Source organism: Cornus florida, unplaced genomic scaffold, assembly GCF_030987335.1.
Source record: "Cornus florida cultivar Cherokee Brave unplaced genomic scaffold, ASM3098733v1 CherokeeBrave_3.0.0_Hap2_Chr10, whole genome shotgun sequence".
NCBI lineage: Eukaryota > Viridiplantae > Streptophyta > Magnoliopsida > Cornales > Cornaceae > Cornus > Cornus florida.
The window spans coordinates 63,159,229-63,169,913 of NW_026775580.1; the positions used below are offsets into that span (position 1 = coordinate 63,159,229).

The window sequence follows — 10,685 nt, forward strand, 5'->3', positions numbered from 1 at the left end:
GTTGCTGTGGTGTAGTGGTTATCACGTTAGTCTTACACACTAAAGGCCTCCAGTTCGATCCTGGCAGCAACAATTTTTCATGTTTTTTTATTAATTTCTGATTTTTTTTTAAAAAAAGAAGGTCGTCTCACCTGTCTCAATTAGTAACTAATAAAGAAACAAGGTAAAAATTAACCCTATTTCTCATTATAATGTGTGCGCTTGTGTGTGTATATATATATCACTCTTTTTTATTTTCCCTACATCCCAATATTATATTAAAATATAATGTGTTCTTTCCATGCTTAGGATTATATTTGTATTGTCGAAGCTTGGACACCTTAGTAAAAAGAAGAAGATCGACAACAACTAGTCTTGAACTATGTGACTAAGTACTGACTTTACCGAACAATCACAATTCATGGTGAAGTTAACATTGTGTTTGCACGAAATGTTGTTACCTGGTTCAGTAATTTAACATTTTCAGTGATTAATGTGGTTTTGATCCCGAGTCTCAGAGCATTTGAGTTATATCGTGTCTCCAATCCTTTCTTTCCAAACCATGATATAGGCCATGGCTAGAACTGTGCTATATATATCTCCTGCATTTTTTATATTTTTGTACTGATGCTTTATTTGACTACATTTTTTATCAATTAAGTGTGAAGAAACTAATCCCCTTCTCTAAACCGCACACTTCCCTGGTTAACTTCAAGTTTTCCTTCAATAAAAGTGAGCTAAAGTTAATTTGTTGTCTATGATTCCTTAGTGTCAATTGGTGTAAAATTAAAAAAGATATTCGGTGAGAGCGGAGCATAATACTCATCCAATAAGCATGCGTCATTTAAGTCGATTGAGAACGGTTTTTATGTTTATGTGTAAGCAGGATCAATTTGATTAAATTGTGCAAGTCCATTGAATGAGCAGACCAATAACATACCAATTCATTTTAGGCCGACTATTTTTTTCTAAATCAAATTTTATAAAGCTGAGCAAAGGTAGCAAACAAGAGCCCATAACCTCAAAAAACTACGCATGAAGATACACAAAAACCTACACAAACTACTCAACTGAAATAAAAGGGTCATGATGACATAAGAGACCACACTAAGTATGTTAATAACAGAATATAACTCAATTTTCTGAACTATGTGAATTCAAAGTTAATGTTCAATTCGATCATTTCCTTGCTAGGCTTCTACTTCATAATTTTCCATGATACTCAGACGATCCATATGTCTAAATGTAGCTAGGGCACATTAGTGGACAATATATGTTAAACAAAAAGAGAGTGCATGGTGTCCCCATGTACCTCAACTCCATCAAGTGAAGGAGGAAAAGGTCCATGACCAGAGCCAAATGACCTAATGTGATCCTTGAGAGACCTCTTGTGCTTGAAGTCAGAACCACAAACACAAAGCCAACGCTTGCCACAGTTCTTCTCGTGGGTTCGCCAGTCGCCTTTCACAGCCAAGGGCTTGCCACACCTGCGGCACTCAAACCTCTTAATCCCATGCTTCCTCTTGTAATGTGTTTGCAGTGTTCTGAAATCTTTCAGTGGCTTGGCTTTCGGGTGGTTTATGTTGTTCTTGCACCCTTCTTCACAGCAGTAGCATGGTATCTGTAGCATGGCTCGAGGCTGCGTTCCCTTCAACGACTCCGGTCCTTTCCTGTACTGTGACCCATGTCCCCACATGTGCATCTACAAAATATGTGCATATACACGCACATGTATATCAATGAAAGGCAATGAAAAACAAGGACTAATGTCACCCAAAAAAAAAAAAACAATTTTTTTTTTCTTTACAAGATCAAGATAGAACAACCCGGCCCCTTTGAGTTTGGAATCTATTTCTACTTCAACCTCTAGACAGGGTTTGAGGTCTGGTATCTTCTTTGTCACTAGCTAAGAAAAGCTAACTTCTGTTTTTTTTTTTTTTTTTAACAAGATCAAGAGACAACAACAATTTTTTTTTTAGTTTGGAATCTATTTGTACCTCAAGATAGAACAACAAACACACACACACACACACATGGTATATATATGTGTCATATAATGTAATTGCACCTGAAGATTGTTGTAGCGATTGAAGGTTTTGTGACAGACATGGCAAGAGAAATGAGTGAAGCCGACGAGGATTTGGGCAGGAGTTGGAATCCAGTGTTGGGCACCTGATATACTTATGTCTGTCATCACACTTGGATTCATGGAGTCAATGGCACTGCAATTTGGAAGGCCAATGTGCAAAGCCACAGTGACATCTTCCTTATCGTCATGGCATGGTTTAGGGTTGTTTTCGTCCCGTGGCGGTGGCGTTTCGGGTGAGCAAAGCAAGTTCAGCAACGGAAGGGGTTCAAGGGAAGTTTGGGCGTTATTTGGGAAGAGATCAAATGGCATTGTGACATGATCAGTGTGGACACCCAAAGAAGAAGAGGACAAATGACTAAATGGAATAATATTGTCTGAGGATTTCATGGTGTGAGTGCAAGCAAAACAGATGATGTAGTTTGTGAGATTCAATAGGTTATTATATATAGTGATGAGAATATATATATATATATGTATATGTGTGTGTGTGTGTGTGTGTGTGTGTGTGTAGAGGAGGGTGGCTGGAGAGATAATAAGTCGGTTGGATGAAAACTATATACCTTTGTTTAGATGGGCTCATTAATCTGTGCTGTTGGTTTGCTTTTTCTGCTTTTGGTAGTGAAAGCAAATTGATTAATTACGGTGGACCATGGTGCTAGATTTTGCAACATTTCTACCACAGGGAGTTCAAATTATACGGCAATGTGTTATAAAGTCTGATTGCAATTAAATTCAACCACATTTTCACGTACGTAACAATATTCTGTGTGTATATGTGTGTGTGAGAGATTGAGAGACAAGGGAAGAGAGGCTGAACAACATGCAGAAGCAAAAGCCCATAACTTGTATGCATATTATACAGAAATAACTGCAATACAAAAGGAGTGGTTTGCATGTACTGTATTCACTGCTATTTGTTGGGCCACTAAACCGTCCCCAACATTCACAAGTGACACATCATCACTCATGGTGGGCTCCATAAAATGTAGCAAAACAGTTAACAAATTAATTATCGACTACATGATATAGTATATCATTACTTATGATGGGTCTCAGAAGAGGATGTGTTTTTTTTCCCCTCTCAGAAGAGGATGTTGAGTCAGTCACATATGGGTCAACGAATTATTGACTACAAGATCTAAGTATAGGCTAATTGAAAAATATAGAAAAAAAATTAAAAAAAAAAAGTGAATGAAATTTCCTATACTCATTAATTTACTGGCTGAAAACTGAAATTCTTCTAAATGTCGCAATCTAAAATTTTCAATATGTAAATTTGTGTGCATGAATGATTTTTTGGTATTAATTACTGTGGACCTTGGTGTCTGGATTTTGCAACTGATAGGGTAAATTGGGAAAGAAGCTCAACGGACAGGTCAACAGGTGAAATAAGGTAATCAATGCATGTTAATTTGATCTGATAATGTAAAATTCAAATTTCTAGCAAAATCTCTCTTTAGAAGATGCAACAAACTCCAAGCTCAGCTAGTTATAACGAAAGACAACCACCAACCAAAAAGATACGAGTAATTAACTCTGTTACAAGGAAAGAAAGGGAAATATGAAGAACATGTCATCCTTCTTTCTTTATAAATTTTCATTTATCTAAAAATAAGCAGAGAAAAAACAAATGAATTATTATAGAAGTTTTAAATTAAATATTATCCTAAATTTATATATGACAAAGACTATTCTTTATAAATTACATTATTATAAATATTATTCTCAATAATCTTTTCTATCCAACCAAACAAAAAGAAGGAAATACGCAATCTCTTCCCTAAAGTTTTCTCATCTATCCTTTCTTGTCTCCATTTCATCCAATATTTTTCTTTCCTATTGAACAGAGCATAAACGATATAGCAATATAGCAACAACTCCGCATGAATTAAAATATGAGTAGTGCTATACGACCCGACTAGGAAAAATCGACATCCTACCGATACCCACGTGGTTGTCCAAATATGCGAGCCATTATTTTTCTTTTCCAAGCAAAAGATCGAGAATCTCACAGGTGCACTGAGGAAGAAGACGACAATGGAGTAATGTGATTCGGCGGCAAGATGAATCACCGGAGCAGCAACCAAAACAACAAGGAGCGGACTGAACCGGCGAGAGACTGAACTTACCAGTGAGCAGTCTGTTCATTTTCTACACAAAACAAAACGTCATTCTGTTTCACCTCTTCTGCGAGCAAACCACGCTTTTGAAGAACAAAAGTACGGAAAAACCAATTTTCTAAGGATCCAAACACAATCAACCAAAAAAAATAAAATCGTACCAATTCATGAAAGTAAACTAATTTTTTGCTAATCCAAACACAATCCAAATCCACTAGAAAATGAAGAAAATAATTAAGAAATTCAATCATAGAGAATTATCGGAGGGTCGATGTAACCGATTTCTGTTGAATTTTGCTTTTATTGTTTATATATATATATATATATATATATATATATATATATATATATATATATTTTATTCTATTTTTAATGTCTAGAAAGTTATGCATTAAAAAAATCTTAAGATGATCATATTTCAAGTAAATGTATAAATACGTATAGAGAGTGCAATCTTAATAGTCTAAGAGCATCTCCGGCGCTTGTGTACATTTTTTTTTTATATAAATTTGATTTGTCATGGTAGATTTACACAAAAAATTTGGACTACTTATCTTAAACTCCGGCCGTTATTTTATATTTTTTGTGTAAAAATGTATCTTTTAATAACAACCAACCATGTGTCCCCGCATAACTTATTCAAACCTACTTAACATATGATTGATTAATTCCTTAATATAATACGAAGGAGGGAGGAGAAAGAAAATAAGCTAATGTGGCTCACGGCCGACCCTAGCCAAGGCGTTCGCTTAGGGCCTCAACATTTAGAAGGCCTCAAATCCGCCCCTTCCACCCCCTCCCCCCCCCCCCCCTAAAAAAAAAAAACCTTAAGTCCCTTTAATTAAATGAATTCACACTCCTGTTAGCCTATTCAAAATTGGGCCCTTAAAAACTTGGTAATTAAATTCGAAATTGAATATAACCCTTTATTACTTTATGTGTATATTAGTGTGTATTTCAGTAATTAACTCTGAAATTAAATACGGTCCTTTTCTAATTTTATATGTTAATATGTATGTATGTTAGTAATTACTTTGAAATTGAATGTAGTCCTTTATTATTAGAGTAAATAATATATTTTTAATGAAATTTGAATAAATATAAAGGACAATACTTGGGTCCTCCCATGGGAGAATGAACTTTATCATTTCAACTGATGTGGCCCAATATAATCTAGACACATGTTCAAATTTTTAAATTTTTAATAATGGTTATTATCCAACTTCTTACGTGTTATAAACTCAAACCCAATTTTTTTTCTTTCCCTATTTGAAAATTTTAGAATCCCTCTTTTAGCAAGACTCTCTTCTCTCCCTTTCCATCTCTCTCTCTCCCCCACAAATCTTCATACCCAACCTCCATCTGAAACCTTAGTCTATCTACATCAATCAAATACTCAACTTTTATTCAATATGTAAAATACTATACAAACACTTTTATTTAATATGTAAAATAATATACAAACCAATAGAAGCTCATAAGTGATATAAAATTGCACCAATCGGAATTTATAGTATTCACAAACTTTTAATCTTTCTTTTCCATATTTTTTCACCAATGAGGAAAAGGAAAGGAAAAAAAAAAAAAACAAACAAACAAACAAACAAACTTGGGAGAGATCCAAAAGATAGATCTAACTGTGACCAAAAATAGATGTTTGAGAAAAGCTAACTATGACAAAAAATAATTATACGAAAAAACCTCTATTAACATCAAATTTTCATATGATATTTTAAGCTCCTATTCATTCTCTATTCAACACTAGATATAGTACATTCTTTAAATAAATATTGTAATTTTCCAATTTTAAATGGAGGTTGGATATAGAAACAATCGTGATTCTTTTGGAAAGGAAAAAAATAAAAAAATAAAAAAATTGGAATTTGGTTTAACCCATAAGAAAATGGGTTATGATTATTTTTAGAAATTTTAAAATTTTAAACATATATCTAAATTGTATTGGATCACATCAACTGGGAGAATGAACTTTATCCTCCGAAGGGAGGACCCAAGTATTGTCCAAATATAAATTAGTACTTTAATACCTGTATAATCAATTTGATATAAAAGGAAAATGATTGGGTCTGAGTTTGAAGTCATTTGAAGTTGATAATAACTCCGTTAAAGCAAAATTCTAAAAAAAAAAAAAAAAAAAATTAATGGGTTGAAAGTTCTAAACTTGATCCATTAGAAAACTTGAAATTTTTTTTTGAGTTTAAATTAATGTGATATCATTCTAAAACTTTAGCTCATCTATCCTGTGGGGAGTGAATTAATAGACCATACGAGGAATGGCAAATGTAAAATTTGAGATAAACTAATAGATCATATTTTGTTTTTTGTGTTTTCAACATTAATATATTTTATGTGATTATTTTCTCATTGTAACAAAAATTCGCCACTCTTATAATTTTTTTACGCATGTGAATATTTGTATATAAAGGGCCTCACATTTAAGTTCACTTAGGGCCTCTCAAGATTTTGTTAATCTTAGGGTCGGCCCTGATGTGGCAGTATAAAATGGTTGTATAAAATACACAACAATTTTACACTTTTGTTTATCTTAACAGATTACAAAATTAAAATAAAAAATAAAAAATTTATACATTATATGTGTCTGTATATATTTTATACAAAATAATATTTTAACAAACTATTGGAGATGCTCTCACATAAAGATAATAATCTTGATTATTCTACAAATTGGGTCACTTTGTTTCTTGTTCACGGTCCCACAGGTGTAAACTCAATAAAGAGCACCCTGTCACGGACTTAGACCTTTCCAAACTCACGTGCGGCCTTAGACACTTTCAAGCCCCCTTGAAGCGCTAAGTCAGCCTACCCGAGTATGATAGCTTAGTGAAGATTAAGGCTAGACAAGAGCTTTGCTTACTTGGCTGTGTAGGAAGAGATTAGGCAAGTGAGCAAGAGAGTTTGGGAATGTATGAACACTTGTATTACTTGAGAGAAGATTACAACTTAGGTTGCTTGGTAAGGAGCAAATGAACTCCCACCTCCTATTTATAGGCCTTTGGCCTTACAAGAACATTCTAAATGTGTACAAATGTGTGGCCAAGAATAAGTGTCTAGAATCCTCTAAAGATATATCTACACAATTCTAGAACTATCTATAATGTACAAGACAAGTCTAGAGAATTCTATACAACTTTAGACAAGTCTAGAAAAGGCTAGACAACTCCACACTAATCTAGAGAATTCTGGAAAGTTTCATAATTATGTAGAGAAGTCTAGAAAGCTCCTGTCCATGTAGGCTCCATGTCATCGTCTACTGGGCGTCTGCGTGGCGCCTGCGTGGAGTAGCCTCTTGGGTGCGGGGCATGACATTCTCCTCCACTTAAGCTCGCGACGCCCTCGTCGCGTCTTCTTGCTTGAACCACTGGATATGCTCTGCGAACTGCCAAGGTATATCCTCATGTTCCCAGCTCGCCTTGTTATCTGGCAGGTTCTTCCATTTCACTAAGTACTCTGTATACTTGGGCATACCTCTTCTGCTCATCACACGATCCTCAAGGATGCAATCAACTTCCTTGTCAAAGGATGTGACAAAGGCCGTGTCTTCATAATAAGGCTTGAGCATGCTGACATGGAAGACTGGATGTATCTTCAACTTGGGTGGAAGCTCTACCATATAGGAGACCTTGCCTACCTGCTTGACAATGGGGAACGGGCCCTCGTACCTCCTTACTAGCCCCTTATGCACGCTCCGGAAGGACTTAAACTGTTGGGGTAGGAGCTTAACCATCACCTGGTTTCCCACTATGTATTCCACCCGCATTCGCTTGGTGTCGGCCCGCTTCTTCATCTTCTTTGCCGCCTTATCAAGGTACGCCCTAGCCAAGTCGGACTACTCATGCCACCTCTTAGCAAATTTGTAGGCCGCTGGACTCTTACCATTGCAAGTTGAAGCAATAGCGTTGGGTGTCATAGGCTGCCATCCGGTAACAACCTCAAATGGACTGTGATTGGTAGCCTCACTCTGCTGCAAGTTGTAAGAAAACTGTGCCACCCCAAGGAGTTTAGCCCAATCTCGCTGATCGGCACTTACATAGTGCCGCAAGTATAGTTCCAAGAGAGCATTGATGCGCTCCGTTTGCCCATCTGGTTGGGGGTGGAAACTCGTAGAGAAACTGAGATCCGTCCCCATCTTCTTGAAGAGCGCCGTCCAAAATCTACCTGTGAAACACGGGTCTCTATCACTGACAATATTCTGCGAAACTCCCCAAAGCTTGACCACATGGTCAACAAATAACTCTGCTGCCCTCTCTGCTGTGTAGTCTATTGGTGCGGGTATGAAGGTGGCATACTTGCTGAACCGATCTACCACCACTATAATGCTCCCATAACCTTCTGACTTGGGCAAGCAAGTAATGAAATCCATAGAGACACTCTCCCATAGTCTCTCTAGAATAGGCAATGGCTCCAGTAGGCCTGCAGGATGCTGTTGCTCAATCTTGTCTTATTGGCACACAAGACAAGTCCCCACATATGTCTCCACATCATCGCGCATTCGAGGCCAATAATATGAATCTTCAAGGAGTGCTAGTGTACGCCGCATACCTGGGTGACCAGCCCATTTGGTGTCGTGGCACTCCCATATCAACTCCTTTCACAAGTTGCCCCACTTGGGCAAAAAGAGTCGGTCCCTTGTAGTGAGAAGTAAATTATCCCTTAGCCAAAAGCGCCGAGTCTTCCCTTCCTTAGCCAGTTGAATAAGGCTTTTGGCTAGAGGGTCATGCTGCAACCCCTCCTTGATCCGCTCCACAAGAGGGTGCTAGGGCCGACTAATAGCTACGAGCTCAGCCTTGCGACTAAGCACATCCACCACAACATTGGCCTTGCTCGGCTTGTATTTAAAATGATAAGTGAACTCCGCTAGGAAGTCCTGCCAACGAGCTTGCTTGGGGCTAAGCTTCTTCTATGTCTAGAAGTAACTGGTGGCAACATTATCCGTCTTGATCACAAATTGTGCCCCGAGCAAGTAGTGCTTCCAAGTACGTAGGCAATGGATGACCGCTGTCATCTCTTTCTCCTACACCATATAGCGCCGCTCGGTGTCATTAAGCTTGCGTCTCTTATAAGCTATGGGGTGTTCTTCCTGCATCAACATGCCCCTAATAGCAAAGTCTGATGCATCTGTGTGCACCTCATATGGCTTGGAGTGGTCGAGCAAGCTAAGTACTGGCTCCTCTGTAACTACCCTCTTCAAGTCATCAAATGTCCCCCTGATATAACTTTGTCCAACTCCAAGCACGCACTTTCTTGAGAAGGTCTGTCAATGGGGCTGCTCTCACTGAGTAACCCTTAATAAAACGACGGTAGTAGTTAACAAGCCCAAGAAATGAGCATAGCTCTGTCACCTTAGTGGGCGGCTCACACTCTTGAATGGCCCTCACCTTTGCCTCATTCATCATTAGCTTACCATCCCATATCTTATGCCTTAGGAACAACACCTCCTCTTGGGCAAAGGAGCATTTCTCCGTCTTCACATATAGGTCGTTCTCCCGTAGGACTTGGAAAACTGCCCTCAAGTGCTGCACGTGCTCCTTTAGAGTGGTGGTATACATAACAATTGGTGGTTTGTCACACACCGACCCAAAGTTTGTGCACTAAAAGATAGTGGTGTAGAGCTATGATGAATGTGGCCAAGTTTTACATTTAGAAATTGCCACTACTACCTTTCACTAAAAATATAGGTAGGGCAAGTAAGGATCGTTCCAAGGGATTGGTGGGTCGTATTAGGTTGTGGAATCAAGATTAGGGTTAATAGGTCTAGTGATCAAAATAGTGGTTGGTTGGTTAAATTACACTAGATGCAAATTAAACTAAAGTAAACAATAATGCAATAAAGAGAATAAAAGAGAGAGAGAGATAGATCTTGGGGTTTAGAGATCACCACTAAGCATACTTTTCTACACTTTTAATGAATGATTAATGAGGGGAAGATATGTGTTGCAATATTTGTGTGTGTGTGTTTGGTTGTTTCAATTAGCACGGATGACCAATTAAGTATATATTGTCTAAGCAACATAGTGAAAAGCACAATATATCAAACTAAGCCATTAATCCTTTCATTAAGCTCACAATCCAAACACATCACAAGGTTAGAGACATATGCTACTTGCATTCAAAAGTATGGAACATCAAACAACAAGCATAGATTGTCCTCTCATTTAACAACTACACTACAACTAAGCTAATGACATGAAATTAACTAATTTAACTAAGGGAGAGGCACAATCCATCAAGAAATGAGTATGAACCGTCAAGTAAATCACAAGAACATTCCATTAAGTATTATGTTTTGACAATCTCTAGATCTATAGCATTAATACACATAGACATGCATCAATGATAAGCGCCGAATAATGTACATTCAAGCGCCCTAAATTACATTAACAAAGTCCAGTTATTAATTATTTTATGTAGATTAACTCCAATTTTATGTTTTTATGCATTTTCAGGTTCATTGGCCAAAA

At 37.2% G+C, this 10,685-nt stretch overlaps 2 protein-coding genes and 1 non-coding gene across 3 annotated transcripts; 1 reads left to right on the plus strand and 2 right to left on the minus strand.

The window, feature by feature from the left end:
• Window positions 1-72, plus strand: TRNAV-UAC (transfer RNA valine (anticodon UAC)). Its single transcript has one exon. It is a non-coding gene; the product is annotated as a tRNA-Val (tRNA).
• Window positions 73-1,255: 1,183 nt separating this feature from the next.
• LOC132277709 (protein TRANSPARENT TESTA 1-like) lies at window positions 1,256-2,455 on the minus strand. Its single transcript, XM_059779552.1, has 2 exons — window positions 2,048-2,455; window positions 1,256-1,681 (listed from the first exon to the last, which is right to left on the minus strand). Exons 1-2 carry the CDS (start codon window positions 2,453-2,455, stop codon window positions 1,256-1,258), a joined length of 834 nt encoding a protein of 277 aa, XP_059635535.1.
• Window positions 2,456-9,238: 6,783 nt separating this feature from the next.
• LOC132277710 (uncharacterized mitochondrial protein AtMg00860-like) lies at window positions 9,239-9,773 on the minus strand. The gene is made up of 2 exons (XM_059779554.1): window positions 9,465-9,773; window positions 9,239-9,304 (listed from the first exon to the last, which is right to left on the minus strand). Exons 1-2 carry the CDS (start codon window positions 9,771-9,773, stop codon window positions 9,239-9,241), a joined length of 375 nt encoding a protein of 124 aa, XP_059635537.1.
• Window positions 9,774-10,685: the final 912 nt, after the last annotated feature.

Bases quoted from the DNA above. Each gene is read 5' to 3' on its own strand.
- LOC132277709 (XM_059779552.1), bottom strand. From the start codon at position 2,455: ATGAAATCCTCAGACAATATTATTCCATTTAGTCATTTGTCCTCTTCT. The intron at 1,682-2,047 runs GTGCAATTACAT...CATATTTTGTAG, and splicing joins ATCGCTACAACAATCTTCAG to ATGCACATGTGGGGACATGG.
- LOC132277710 (XM_059779554.1), bottom strand. From the start codon at position 9,773: ATGTATACCACCACTCTAAAGGAGCACGTGCAGCACTTGAGGGCAGTT. The intron at 9,305-9,464 runs GTGCGTGCTTGG...ATGTTGATGCAG, and splicing joins TGACAGACCTTCTCAAGAAA to GAAGAACACCCCATAGCTTA.